This window comes from Squalius cephalus, assembly GCF_949319135.1.
Source record: "Squalius cephalus genome assembly, contig: scaffold_92, whole genome shotgun sequence".
Classification (NCBI taxonomy): domain Eukaryota; kingdom Metazoa; phylum Chordata; class Actinopteri; order Cypriniformes; family Leuciscidae; genus Squalius; species Squalius cephalus.
This window is the reverse complement of record NW_027645854.1, coordinates 42,501-57,500: the sequence shown is the minus strand read 5'-3', so window position 1 is coordinate 57,500 and position 15,000 is coordinate 42,501. Positions and strand designations below refer to the sequence as shown.

General features: G+C 45.3%; 2 protein-coding genes across 4 annotated transcripts in view; one reads left to right on the top strand and one right to left on the bottom strand.

The window, feature by feature from the left end:
* Positions 1–12,876, top strand: part of prr5b (proline rich 5b (renal)) — a 38,327-nt gene extending 25,451 nt beyond the window's left edge. For all 3 annotated transcript variants that reach the window (XM_079898869.1, XM_079898868.1, XM_079898867.1), the window contains 2 exons: positions 10,404–10,542; positions 11,234–12,876. In XM_079898869.1, the coding sequence (XP_079754995.1) occupies positions 10,404–10,542; positions 11,234–11,649 (555 nt within the window). In that variant the 3' untranslated portion in view covers positions 11,650–12,876. The remainder of the gene's footprint in view (positions 1–10,403; positions 10,543–11,233) is intronic.
* Positions 12,877–14,444: 1,568 nt separating this feature from the next.
* Positions 14,445–15,000, bottom strand: part of LOC307154090 (protein PHTF2) — an 11,842-nt gene continuing 11,286 nt past the window's right edge. Inside the window, exon 8 of the mRNA XM_079898866.1 lies at positions 14,445–15,000. This exon is cut by the window's right edge and continues 373 nt beyond it. The gene's annotated coding sequence lies outside the window, so the exon portion shown is untranslated.

Below are 15,000 nucleotides of genomic sequence, written 5' to 3'. Positions count from 1 at the left end.
CAGATGGCACCAGTTTCCCAGCAGCCCTTCAGACGCTTGTGTAAACAAATGCAGCCTCTTATCAGAAATGTCTCTAGATTTCCTGAGTCGACGCAGAGCTGAAACTGTCAGTTTTAAACTTACCGGAAGGAGTCGCAAGACAAAGGTGTGTGTGTGTGTGTGTGTGTGTGTGTGTGTGTGTGTGTGTGTGTGTGTGTGTGCGCTTTAGTGTATGCATGTGAAGTGAGACGTGAAACGAATTTTTCTCTCTGAGTGAAATGTATCTACACAACTGATATTTTGAAGTAAGTGGTGTGTGATGTGGATTGTGGTCGTGTTTCCTGTGTGTGTGTGTGTGTGTGTGTGTGTGTTGCACTTTAAAGGTCACCTCATATTTTTTTATCATTCTTTTTTTATTTCTCTGTGGTTCAGTTGTCAAGGACTTTTGCACCAAAAATAGTCATGATATTCAAGCCTTTCTGACCTTTTGAATTAAACATGTCAGTTTATAGAGACGCTTCACATCAGGGCCAATCACGAGCTCCGCTTCACATCAGGGCCAATCACGAGCTCCGCTTCACATCAGGGCCAATCACGAGCTCCGCTTCACATCAGGGCCAATCACGAGCTCCGCTTCACATCAGGGCCAATCACGAGCTCCGCTTCACATCAGGGCCAATCACGAGCTCCGCTTCACATCAGGGCCAATCACGAGCTCCGCTTCACACCAGGGCCAATCACGAGCTCCGCTTCACATCAGGGCCAATCACGAGCTCCGCTTCACACCAGGTCCAATCACGAGCTCCGCTTCACACCAGGGCCAATCACGAGCTCCGCTTCACACCAGGTCCAATCACGAGCTCCGCTTCACACCAGGGCCAATCACGAGCTCCGCTTCACACCAGGTCCAATCACGAGCTCCGCTTCACACCAGGGCCAATCACGAGCTCCGCTTCACACCAGGGCCAATCACGAGCTCCGCTTCACACCAGGGCCAATCACGAGCTCCGCTTCAGTTACAGGATGTTTATGGCCCTTAATAAATATCTGTGATCCGTCTTATCATCTTCTGGGAGAAAATGTGTTATAATCGTTTGCGATGCAAAGATTAATTCTGCTGATTCCTAATGAAGAGACTCGTTTCAGTTTTGTTTATCGTGTTTCAGGCTGCGTGTGTGTGTAAGGGTGTGCACGAGGCTAAAGGTGTGTGTGTGTGTGTCTTAGGGTGTGCACGAGGCTAAAGGTGTGTGTGTGTGTGTCTCAGGGTGTGCACGAGGCTAAAGGTGTGTGTGTGTGTGTCTCAGGGTGTGCACGAGGCTAAATGTGTGTGTGTGTGTCTTAGGGTGTGCACGAGGCTAAAGGTGTGTGTGTGTCTCAGGGTGTGCACGAGGCTAAGTGTGTGTGTGTGTGTGTGTGTGTCAGGGTGTGCACGAGGCTAAAGGTGTGTGTGTGTCTCAGGGTGTGCACGAGGCTAAGTGTGTGTGTGTGTGTGTCTCAGGGTGTGCACGAGGCTAAGTGTGTGTGTGTGTCAGGGTGTGCACGAGGCTAAGTGTGTGTGTGTGTGTGTGTCAGGGTGTGCACGAGGCTAAAGGTGTGTGTGTGTGTCAGGGTGTGCACAAGGCTAAAGGTGTGTGTGTGTGTGTGTCAGGGTGTGCACAAGGCTAAAGGTGTGTGTGTGTCAGGGTGTGCACAAGGCTAAAGGTGTGTGTGTGTCAGGGTGTGCACGAGGCTAAAGGTGTGTGTGTGTCAGGGTGTGCACAAGGCTAAAGGTGTGTGTGTGTGTCAGGGTGTGCACGAGGCTAAAGGTGTGTGTGTGTGTGTCAGGGTGTGCACAAGGCTAAAGGTGTGTGTGTGTGTGTGTGTGTGTCAGGGTGTGCACGAGGCTAAAGGTGTGTGTGTGTGTGTGTGTGTGTGTCAGGGTGTGCATGAGGCTAAAGGTGTGTGTGTGTGTGTGTGTGTCAGGGTGTGCACGAGGCTAAAGGTGTGTGTGTGTCAGGGTGTGCACGAGGCTAAAGGTGTGTGTGTGTGTGTGTCAGGGTGTGCACGAGGCTAAAGGTGTGTGTGTGTGTGTGTGTGTGTCAGGGTGTGCACGAGGCTAAAGGTGTGTGTGTGTGTGTCAGGGTGTGCACGAGGCTAAAGGTGTGTGTGTGTCAGGGTGTGCACAAGGCTAAAGGTGTGTGTGTGTCAGGGTGTGCACGAGGCTAAAGGTGTGTGTGTGTGTCAGGGTGTGCATGAGGCTAAAGGTGTGTGTGTGTGTGTCAGGGTGTGCACAAGGCTAAAGGTGTGTGTGTGTCAGGGTGTGCACGAGGCTAAAGGTGTGTATGTGTGTGTGTGTGTCAGGGTGTGCATGAGGCTAAAGGTGTGTGTGAGTGTGTGTCAGGGTGTGCACGAGGCTAAAGGTGTGTGTGTGTCAGGGTGTGCACGAGGCTAAAGGTGTGTGTGTGTGTGTGTCAGGGTGTGCACGAGGCTAAAGGTGTGTGTGTGTCAGGGTGTGCACGAGGCTAAAGGTGTGTGTGTGTGTGTGTGTGTGTGTCAGGGTGTGCACGAGGCTAAAGGTGTGTGTGTGTGTGTGTCAGGGTGTGCACGAGGCTAAAGGTGTGTGTGTGTCAGGGTGTGCACGAGGCTAAAGGTGTGTGTGTGTGTGTCAGGGTGTGCACGAGGCTAAAGGTGTGTGTGTGTGTGTGTGTGTGTGTGTGTCAGGGTGTGCACGAGGCTAAAGGTGTGTGTGTCAGGGTGTGCACGAGGCTAAAGGTGTGTGTGTGTGTGTGTGTGTCAGGGTGTGCACGAGGCTAAAGGTGTGTGTGTGTGTGTGTGTGTGTGTCAGGGTGTGCACGAGGCTAAAGGTGTGTGTGTGTGTGTGTGTGTGTGTGTGTCAGGGTGTGCACGAGGCTAAAGGTGTGTGTGTGTGTGTCAGGCAGTGTTGGGAACGTTACTTTAAAAAGTAATTATAGTTACTCACTACTTGTTCCAAAAAGTAACTTAGTTAGTAACTGAATTACTCTATAATAAAAGTAACTCGTTACCAGGGAAAGTAACTATTTGCGTTACTGTTAAAAAAAAAAGTTGCTATATGTCAAATAATTTGGAAACACTTTGCAGTTTGAATGTCCTGTATAAACAAAATTACTGAGTATGTTTTTATGTTTTCACTGTTCGATCGCGTCCGCGCCACACACACACACACACACGCACGCACAAATGTAAACACTTTGCGACTTTTCGATCGCGCCCGCGCCTCTCTCCCTCTCTCCCTCTCTCTCTCTCTCTCTCTCTCTCACTCACTCACTCACTCACTCACTCACTCACTCACACACTCCAGCATTCCAATCTTTACATCGCAGCCTGCTCCAGAGCCATGTTCAGAGCTAAGGCGGGGCTACAGATAAAGAACCCGCGTTTCTAACAGTAGTTCCGCATTACATTAATTAATTTGCACGCAAGTTTTATTTATTTTTATACCGTTCTCCGTGTAAATGTATGCACCGAACCATGACGCCCGTACCGTTTCGGTTCAATACGAATACATGTACCGTTCCACCCCTAGTTCTTGCCTTTGTTTGACCTCAATGAATTTGAAGTAGTATATCTCCACCTTGAAAATGCCAACTTTTCATCGGATTGCTCCTGACTCGCCATCTCTGCTGCTTCGTCGAATCTCTGTTTAGCTTGTGTGTGTGTGTGTGTGTGTGGCGCGTGTGCTGGCATGTGTATAAAAACACTGGCTCTGATTGGCTACCATGAAAGACATGACTCTGCCTTAGCCAATCATAATCGCTTACCTCGTTACTAACCCACCTCCTCAATAGCTGTGTGAGCCAGGGGTGCGTTCGGATTACACAGTTTATCAGAGAATGTCTAATAGAGTTTATTCAATCAATGCATAGTAACGCACCGCATTTAACGTCCAGTAATGTTAACGGCGTTGTAACGACGGGAAAAGTAATTAGTTAGATTACCCCGTTACTGAAAAAATAACGTCGTTACCAGGGGCGTTTCTAGGTTTAAAAAACATCGGGGGCTGAGCCTGAAACATCAGGGGCTGGGGTGGGTAATAAGATAACATGATTCGATACAGAGAATAATGTATATATTTAGGCCCATATGTGCGGGGGGCAGAAAAAAAGCAGTCCTGGCACTGTTGCCACAGCCACACCAGCCCATATTACCACACAGACACACATTAAAATGTGAGGTAGTTAGGGGCGTTCGGGGGCATGCTCCCCCGAGAAAATTTGGATTTCTCGGACCTACATATGTGCATTTTAAGGTGTTTGAAGGCCAACATTTTTTGATAACAATAGCTTTAAAAGCATGTCAGTGGGCAGTATACATAAATTATTTGTCAAGCAGATAACAGATTCTTAAACATGAGAATGAGGATAAATGTTGAAATGAATGATCCACACTAGAAAATGGAAATGCAAAATGTTTCTGCTTATAGTTGACAATACACAATCACATACTCCAAACAGGAATGGCCTTAAATGAGAAATCTTTCAAGGATTATTTTGCATAGATGTAAACTTTTTAGTATTAAAGTTTAGTTTCAGCAACTTGTTTCTTTCTTGAGTTAATCAATGTTTTTGGCACTATTAAATCAGTTAAATTAAATTTCAATTGTTCACTCATAAAGACAGTCACTTGTCACCACCTACTGGCTTAATGATGCAAGTTGCGCAAACACAGACAAGCGGAGTGATACAAACTGTGAAAAGGCTGATGCTGGTGAAATATTCAAACACATTTGAGGACCTTATATATATAGGCTACATACTGTATCAGAGTTAAATAGGAATACATTGTAATAATGTTAATCAAGCAGCCTAAATCACACGACTGCGCAGCAATATTTAAGCTCATTATACAAATGAAATAATACAGATCTAGACAAATTGGGCTGCTTATAGTTAAAAGAATGTCATGAACGATCATTTAGGCTAGATGTAGGCCTATTTTTCACATTTTTGGTCACAAAATATTTAGTCAGTTTTGATGACTTTGCAATATTGATAAAATATTAGAATATTAATAATGAAAAATGAGTAGGGCTACGCCAAAATGTGTAACATTTATGTAGCCTACAAAGGAATACAAAAGCCCCGACATAGAGTTTTGATGAAGCTTTAATCTCCCTTTTGGTTATTTCAATATTTAATTGACGACAGAACACGACGTTACATGCTAGTAGTTTATTTTGCGTGATACAGGGCGCGCCGCATTTGCGCGTGATTGAAGAGTGCGCGCCGCGAGCAAACGGCTGACACGACAGTAAGTTAGTTTTTCTGAGTTTTACTGACATATAGCCTGACAACATCTGGTCTGACAGAAGACTGTGCGGCGGTGCTGACTGCGTCTTTTTTTTTTTTTTTTTTATTGCTGTGAGATTGTTTGCTGTTGCGCGCAAATCCTGGAGATGAACTTGGATAGCTAAATCGCTCACGTGGTGCGTCTGTGTGAGAGTAACCATAGTAACTTTGATCTGCTTGAACACATTTTAATCGTCTTTAATACATGATTGATTCCGAAGGATAGATTAAAAGACCCGGTCGATTTTTTTAAATAAATACAAAATTATTAAAAAATAATAATAATTATCAATAAATTCAATTTTTTGAGATCCGGGGCTATAAAAAAAACATCCGGGGCTGAAGCCCACAACTTCAGCTGAGCCCTGCCCACTGAGCTCACCAGAGTCAGACTGTGACATATTAGAAATGTCACAAGATTCAGCTCCCAAGGACAGCATATTACAGCCTCCAATAACAACAGATTCAGCACCCAAGAATGACCAGGGAAACCAGGACAGCATATTACAGCCTCCAATAACAACAGATTCAGCACCCAAGAATGACCAGGGAAACCAGGACAGCATATTACAGCCTCCAATAACAACAGATTCAGCACCCAAGAATGACCAGGGAAACCAGGACAGCATATTACAGCCTCCAATAACAACAGATTCAGCACCCAAGAATGACCAGGGAAACCAGGACAGCATATTACAGCCTCCAATAACAACAGATTCAGCACCCAAGAATGACCAGGGAAACCAGGACAGCATATTACAGCCTCCAATAACAACAGATTCAGCACCCAAGAATGACCAGGGAAACCAGGACAGCATATTACAGCCTCCAATAACAACAGATTCAGCACCCAAGAATGACCAGGGAAGCCAGGACAGTACATTACAGCCACCAGTAACAACAGATTCAGCACCCAAACACGACCAGGAAAGCCAAGACAGCATATTACAGCCTCCATTAACACCACAGCCACTCTCACCGCTATCACTATCTCCTACATCCCCATTGATGTGTTTCTCAGAGAAAATGGAAAAACTAGTGTATGCTGGAACCCAATTCGCTGGAAGCCCCCAGATATCAACCAGAAAAACATCACTACCACCAAAGTCTATGGGCGCAGCTCGCCCTCTCCCCCCTCCCCCTCCTCCCCGAGCATTAAGGCCCCTTCCACAACGCCAGGGCCCACAACTTCCACCGTCTGCTCGAGGTGTTACAAAATCAACCGATACCAGCTCCAAGTGATTTGTGCCGGGTCCCCGCTGTGATAACAGTAACTTTCTCAAATGTTTACAGAACAAGCGGGAACCCAGTGTTCCTGTATCATCTGTTCATTCACATGTTAGAAAGTCTAAGGCCTTTAAAAGCCGTACAGCAAACCCATCTAATCTGGTGCCTATCACACGACAAACTAAGATTGTGGACACAAAAAGCAAGACTGTTAAGTTAGCACTTTTAAACATCCGCTCACTTAAAAATAAATCACTTCTAGTCAATGACTTTATAAGCACATACAACCTGGACTTTATATTTCTAAATGAAACTTGGCTAGAAGCCAGCTGCAGTGCAACAATTCTCAATGAAACATCTCCTCCGAACTTTACCTTTATGAGTGTCTCCAGAGCTGGAAGGAGAGGTGGGGGTGTAGCTGCTCTTTTTAAAGATGTCTATCAATGTAAGCAAATATCATTTGGTAATTACCCGTCTTTCGAATATCTGGGTATTGTGTTAAAAGGTGCTCCACGGATTTTACTTATCACTATTTACAGGCCTCCAAAATACTCTTCAGCCTTTGCTGAAGACTTTACAGAACTGTTATCAATAATTTCCTCAGAGTTTGACAGTTTCACTATTGCTGGAGATTTTAACATTCACATAGATAATGCAGAAAATAATATGGCAAAAGAAATCAATACTGTTTTAAAAACTTTTGATCTGATTCAACATGTACATGGGCCCACACACAATCGTGGACACACTCTAGATTTACTTATCAGTAAGGGTCTAAACATTTCATTGAATGATATTAAGGATGTCGCACTCTCTGATCATTACTGTATTTTCTTTGATATATTGATCTCTCCTGCCATTGAAGTTAGATCTGTGTCTGTCAAGAAGAGATGCCTAAATGAGAACACTGGTGTACTATTTATGAAGGCCATATCCCTAAGACCGAGCATATCTGCTGACTCGGTTGATTCTCTCCTTGATTCTTTTAACTCGAAGGTTAAAAATGTAATTGATGATATTGCTCCTGTGAAAGTCAGGAAGAATGGTAAACAAAAAGCACCTTGGAGAAACTCAACAGCAGTGCAAATTATGAAAAGACAATGCAGAAAATCAGAGCGCATGTGGCGAAAGACAAAACTTGTAATCCACTATAACATCTATAGAGACACCATTCGTGCTTTCAATATGGAACTAGGCAAAGCTAGACAGACTTTCTTCTCCGATATCATAAACAGAAACCTAAATAATACTCGAAATCTCTTCGCTACTGTCGACAGACTAACAAATCCCCCAAGCCAGATTCCCAGTGAAATGCTCTCCGATAGCAAGTGTAGTGAGTTTGCTACCTTTTTCTCTGAGAAAATCAATAATATTAGAAAGGTGATCAGCACATCCTTGAGTTGCGCTGGGGTCAGTCAGATCAGACTACAACCTGAGAAATTAGTTACTATGTCTGATTTTGAAGAAATTGATGGCACAATTCTGAAAGAAACCGTTCAGCACCTTAAAACATCAACCTGCGCTCTTGACACACTTCCCACATCTTTTTTTAAAAGTGTGTTAGACTGTTTAGAAGCAGATCTCCTAGAAGTGGTAAATGCCTCACTTTTCTATGGAAGTTTTCCAAACTCCCTTAAAACTGCTGTTGTCAAACCCCTCCTGAAAAAGAGCAATCTGGATAAGACTATATTAAGCAACTATAGACCGATCTCAAATCTTCCTTTCACAGGCAAAATCATTGAAAAAGTTGTCTTCAACCAGCTGAACAAATTCTTAAACTCAAATGGATACTTTGATAATTTTCAATCTGGCTTCCGATCGCATCACAGCACAGAGACGGCGCTCATTAAGATAATAAACGATATTCGCTTAAATACGGATTCAGGCAAATTATCAGTGCTGGTGTTACTCGACCTCAGTGCTGCATTTGACACTGTCGATCACAAAATACTTCTAGACAGGCTGGAAAACTGGGTGGGGCTTTCTGGGACAGTTCTAAAATGGTTCAGGTCATACTTAGATGGGAGAGGTTATTATGTGAGTATAGGTGACCTTAAGTCTGAGTGGACGCCCATGACATGCGGAGTCCCTCAAGGCTCAATTCTTGCGCCACTCCTGTTCAACCTGTACATGCTCCCAATGAGCAAAATAATGAGAAAGAACCAAATCTCTTACCACAGCTATGCAGACGACACACAGATCTACTTAGCCCTATCGCCTAATGATTACAGCCCCATTGACTCTCTGCTTCAATGCATTGATGAAGTCAACAGCTGGATGTGCCAAAACTTTCTACAGTTAAACAAAGACAAAACTGAAGTCATTGTGTTTGGAAACAAAGATGAAGTTCTCAAGGTGAACGCATACCTTCACTCTAAAGGTCAAACAACTAAAAATCAGGTCAAGAATCTTGGTGTGTCTTTAGAGTCAGACCTTAGTTTCAATAGTCATGTCAAAGCAATAACTAAATCAGCATACTATCATCTGAAAAATATTGCAAGAATTAGATGCTTTGTTTCCAGTCAAGACTTAGAAAAACTAGTGCATGCTTTCATCACCAGCAGGGTGGATTATTGTAATGGACTCCTCACTGGCCTTCCCAAAAAGACCATAAGACAGTTGCAGCTCATACAGAACGCTGCCGCCAGGATTCTTAGCAGAACCAGAAAATATGATCATATCACACCAGTCCTCAGGTCATTACACTGGCTCCCAGTTACTTATAGGATTGATTTTAAAGTATTATTACTAGTATATAAATCATTTAATGGCCTAGGACCTCAATACATTGCAGATATGCTCACGGAATACAAACCCAACAGATTACTCAGATCATTAGGATCACATCAGCTAGAAGTTCCAAGAGTTCACTCTAAGCAAGGAGAGTCTGCTTTTAGCTATTATGCCAGCCGCAGCTGGAACCAGCTTCCAGAAGAGATCAGATGTGCTCCTACATTAGTCACATTCAAATCCAGACTCAAAACGCATCTGTTTAACTTTGCATTTAATGAATGAGCACTGTGTCACTGTTTGTCCGACTGTTTATACTGTGTCTTATTTTAGTCTTTATTCTAAACTGTTTTAATTATTTTTAGTTCTTTCTCGTTTCTTTATTTTAAACTGTTCTTTATTCTAAACTGTTTTAATTATTTTTAGTTCTTTCTTGTTTCTTTATTTTAAACTGTTTTGTATATTCTTATTTCTTCTGATTATTTTTAATAGTATGTAAAGCACTTTGAATTACCATTGTGTATGAAATGTGCTATATAAATAAACTTGCCTTGCCTTGCCTTGCCTTGAAGCCCTGGATGCCCATGTCTAACGACGCGCCTGGTCGTTACCTAACGCCGTTCTTTTAAACGGCGTTATTCCAAACACTGGTGTCAGGGTGTGCACGAGGCTAAAGGTGTGTGTGTGTGTGTGTGTGTGTGTGTGTGTGTGTGCACGAGGCTAAAGGTGTGTGTGTGTGTGTGTGTGTGTGTGCACGAGGCTAAAGGTGTGTGTGTGTGTGTGTGTGTGTCAGGGTGTGCACGAGGCTAAAGGTGTGTGTGTGTGTGCACGAGGCTAAAGGTGTGTGTGTGTGTGTGTCAGGGTGTGCACGAGGCTAAAGGTGTGTGTGTGTGTGTGTGTGTGTGTGTGTGTGTGTGCACGAGGCTAAAGGTGTGTGTGTGTGTGTGTGTGTGTGTGCACGAGGCTAAAGGTGTGTGTGTGTGTGTGTGTGTGTCAGGGTGTGCACGAGGCTAAAGGTGTGTGTGTGTGTGCACGAGGCTAAAGGTGTGTGTGTGTGTGTGTCAGGGTGTGCACGAGGCTAAAGGTGTGTGTGTGTGTGTGTGTGTGTGTGTGTCAGGGTGTGCACGAGGCTAAAGGTGTGTGTGTGTTTGTGTGTGTCAGGGTGTGCACGAGGCTAAAGGTGTGTGTGGTGATTACCTGAAGCTGGAGTCTCTGGTCCAGATGGTCGTCTCGCCGTATCTGGGAACTCACGGGCTTTTCTCCAGCGACGGCTCCGTCACGCAGTCTTCGTGTGTGTTGGGTGAGCGGATTCTCCTCATTAAACACACACACACACACTGTTCCTGATTAGCGCTGACGATTCCCTTAAGAACATTTAACATCCATGGATCCTTTCCATTCCACAAACGGTTCTTTATAGTGATTTTGTTTTTCACACTAAGAAAAAATTGTTCTATAAAAGAGATCGTTCACCCAAAAATTAAAAGTCAGTCATTTACTCTCCATCATGTCGTTACACACACACACACACACGTCTCTGTAGGGTGTTTTAAACGAATCCTGAAGTTACATTAGAATTAGCGTTTGGTTCAGTAGGGTAATACACAAGAGGCTTCTAACAGATGTTGTTAGTCAATGTCTGAAAGTACATTTTCTTTGTGAAGAGTCTCTTCAGAAGCCTTTGATTAAAGGGTTTATTTCAGCATCTCTTTATGAAGCGTCAGAGTTCAGGCTGAACACACACTCACTGGAGGGACACAAATCTCTGATTGGTTAAAAACATCTTCCTTTGTTCTGAAGACGAACGTCTCATGGGTTTGAACGACACGAGGAAGAGATGATAATGACAGAACTTTTATATTTAGGTGAGCGATCCCTTTAAGAGCCGATCACTGAAAGGTTCTCTGGGGAACCGAGGTTCTTCTCTGGCCTCGCTGTGAGAAACCCTTCCTCTGTGAGAGTGTGTGTGATCAGTTGTGTGTCGTCCTCAGAGAAGCGGCTCTTGCGGCGCTGGCCGCGCTCAGACTCGCCGCTGAAGAACCTCGTGGTTCGGTCCAAGAGCTACAACATCCCGATGCTGACGCCGGTGTGCGAACACGAGCCCGAGCCCGGCGGGGTCCGGCGCCACTCCGTGTGTCAGATGACCTCGTTCGAGGAGGAGCCCGTGTTCACCGAGGCGCCGCCCAGCCCGATCATGAACGTCTGTGAGGATTCTCCCATAATCCCCGAGCTCTTCTCCGGTGGCGAACCGGACCGGGCCTCTTCCTCCTCCAGTCCCGAGACCGTGGTGGATCAGCTCCTGGAGTCTGTGGACTCGGACACCGACCCCGAGGGAATATTCATCGACTTCAGCCGGCAGCGTTCCAGCTCGTGTGAGGTCAGCCGGGAGAGCGAGAGCCTGGCGTGACCCCTGAGGCACCACGCCTGACCCCTGACCTCTGAGGCACCGCGTGTGAACCTTGACTCACCGCACACCCGCTGACCTCTGAGACACCGCGCCTGACCCCTGACCTCTGAGACTCCGCGCCTGACCTGAGACCTGACTCCGAGAGGTCAGGCATGTTGTCAGGGGTCAAGCGCGGAGTCTCAGGGGTCAGGCGCAGAGTGTCAGGGGTCAGACACGGTGTGTCAGGGGGTCAAGCGTGGTCTCAGGGGTCAGGGGGTCAAGCGCGGTCTCTCAGGGGTCAGGGGTTTCCCTGACCTCTGAAAGACCCGGGGAGGATTCAGAGTGAAAACGGTTCCCTCATGTTTATTGAACTCAAATAACTGAGATCAATGATGCCTGTGATCGGTCAGCTCACACACACACACACGCTGCGCTAACTGAGAGAAACGGCATCATGAGAGATTGAGGAGCAGTCATTTCTGACCCGGAACACCACAAGTGTACCAGAGTGGGGGAAACCCTCAGAAAAGTTAGATAGTTTTGGGCAGTTAGTTAATGCCCTGTGTGAGCGAAGGCAGCAGCTGTTAGTGATTCTGATCCTGTGTGAGGTTTTATTTTCTTCACAAAATTGGGTTGATTGTGTAAAGTAACTCTAAAGTTCACTAATTCTCATTTCCAGATCTAATGGACTAATGAACACACCCCTTTAACCATTTTAACTATATAAAAAGTTCAATATTTATAGGATTTAATAATTATAAATAATCATTTTATTCAATGGCACTATTCCTAGAGGATTTTTCAATAAAATGTTACTTGAGAAAAGACAAGAAAACAGTCAGTAGTAAAACTGAAAAACAGAAATGAGAAGCAATAAAGTTTCCTCAAGTTGGGATTATTAGTACTGTAACACCGCAGTGTCAGCTGCATTTACACGGTTAGATCTGTTAATGCACAGATGTTCGGACATGCAAAAGTAAAAAATAATTTTAAAAAACCCTTTTTAGGAGAAACCATTAGATCTGCAATCATTAGAAAACGTCAAACTAATTATTTTTCACATTTCATTAATGATTTTGAAGCATGTTATTTTTTATTTTTTTTTATCAATTTGTAACCCATTTATGAAAGTTTTTGACACCGTTGACAGTCGTGGATGTTTTGTATGACCCTGTCCTAGACTTCACTGAGCACATTAATATTTTTATTGCAATTCTAATTTTAAGTAAAATATTTTACTGGTTATTTAAATAAGTTTGTCTTTTTTTACCAGTCCATGTTCAAGTGATGTGTAGAGCAGTGTTAAGAGCGTAGTCTTGAGATCATCCGTCAGGAGTCCGGCTGAGATTCGGCTGAGATCCGTCAGGAGTCCGGCTGAGATTCGGCTTAGATCCGTCAGGAGTCCGGCTGAGATTCGGCTTATATCCGTCAGGAGTCCGGCTGAGATTCGGCTTAGATCCGTCAGGAGTCCGGCTGAGAACTGGCTGAGATTCGGCTTAGATCCGTCAGGAATCCGGCTTAGATCCGTCAGGAGTCTGGCTGAGATTCGTCAGGAGTCCGGCTGAGATTCGGCTTAGATCCGTCAGGAGTCCGGCTGAGATTCGGCTTAGATCCGTCAGGAGTCCGGCTGAGATTCGGCTTAGATCAGTCAGGAGTCCGGCTGAGATTCGGCTTAGATCCGTCAGGAGTCCGGCTGAGAACCGGCTGAGATTCGGCTTAGATCCGTCAGGAATCCGGCTTAGATCCGTCAGGAGTCTGGCTGAGATTCGTCAGGAGTCCGGCTGAGATTCGTCTTAGATCCGTCAGGAGTCCGGCTGAGATTCGGCTTAGATCCGTCAGGAGTCCGGCTGAGATTCGGCTTAGATCAGTCAGGAGTCCGGCTGAGATTCGGCTTAGATCCGTCAGGAGTCTGGCTGAGAACCGGCTTAGATCCGTCAGGAGTCCGGCTGAGATTCGGCTTAGATCCGTCAGGAGTCCGGCTGAGATTCGTCTTATATCCGTCAGGAGTCCGGCTGAGATTCGGCTTAGATCCGTCAAGAGTCCGGCTGAGATTCGGCTTAGATCCGTCAGGAGTCTGGCTGAGATTCGGCTTAGATCCGTCAGGAGTCCGGCTGAGATTCGGCTTAGATCCGTCAAGAGTCCGGCTGAGATTTGGCTTAGATCCGTCAGGAGTCCGGCTGAGATTCGGCTTAGATCCGTCAGGAGTCCGGCTGAGATTCGGCTTAGATCCGTCAGGAGTCCGGCTGAGATTCGGCTTAGATCCGTCAGGAGTCCGGCTGAGATTCGGCTTAGATCCGTCAGGAGTCCGGCTGAGATTCGGCTTAGATCCGTCAGGAGTCCGGCTGAGATCCGTCAGGAGTCCGGCTGAGATTCGTCAGGAGTCCGGCTGAGATTCGTCAGGAGTCCGGCTAAGATGCGGCTTAGATCCGTCAGGAGTCCGGCTGAGATCCGTTAGGAGTCCGGCTGAGATTCGGCTTAGATCCGTCAGGAGTCCGGCTGAGAACCAGCTTAGATCCGTCAGGAGTCCGGCTGAGATGCGGCTAAGGTCAGTCACACACTAGTGAACACTGAGCGTTAGTTGACGAGTAGAAGACGCCTCATCTGAAACTCTTAACTCTCCACTATAGATGTTCATGAGCTGGTGTGTGTTCTCTCACACAGCAGGACTGTTTCAGGAAACTGGTTTGGTGAAAGGTTAACTAAACACACATAGTCAAACTATTTTATAAATTCTTCACTTTTTTTATGTTGGTGTGTATTAGCATGGATCACAGCACATGCCTGGAGAGTTAGCAGACGGTTGAAGCTCAGCACACACTTTTCATGAGGTTTATTTGTACAGTAAGTGACACCAGAGTCTCGTGAGGTCTGGCCGTACCGACCGGTGGAAAACTGAGGAACCGCAACGTTTGACAGATACACAAACTACAAACACAAGATTCTCTCGGAAAGGTTCTTTCCATTTCCTCAAATAGTGTTTCTTTGTAACAGAACATTTTCCCTCCATGAACAGAAATATGGATCTATACAAATAAAAACCAAAACGGGCAAAAACAAACTCACAACAACACAGAAACAGAGTAACTGTCAGTCAGAGAGTCTCTGATACATTCATCTCCAGCAAAACACACACAAATAAACACTTTGGTCGTAACACCGTCTGTTCCAAACAGAAACACGACGCCAAGACGCTTTTGACTGAAACATGTAACATTTTCTGCTGTAAAGTGCACATCTTGAGGCTTTCCTAACTGCTCACACACACACACACACACACACACACACTCACTCGTTTAAGTGTTACTGAAGACGCATCAGTGTTGGTTTCAGCCACTGACACTTCTGAGAATATAAACACACAGAGCAAAGCTG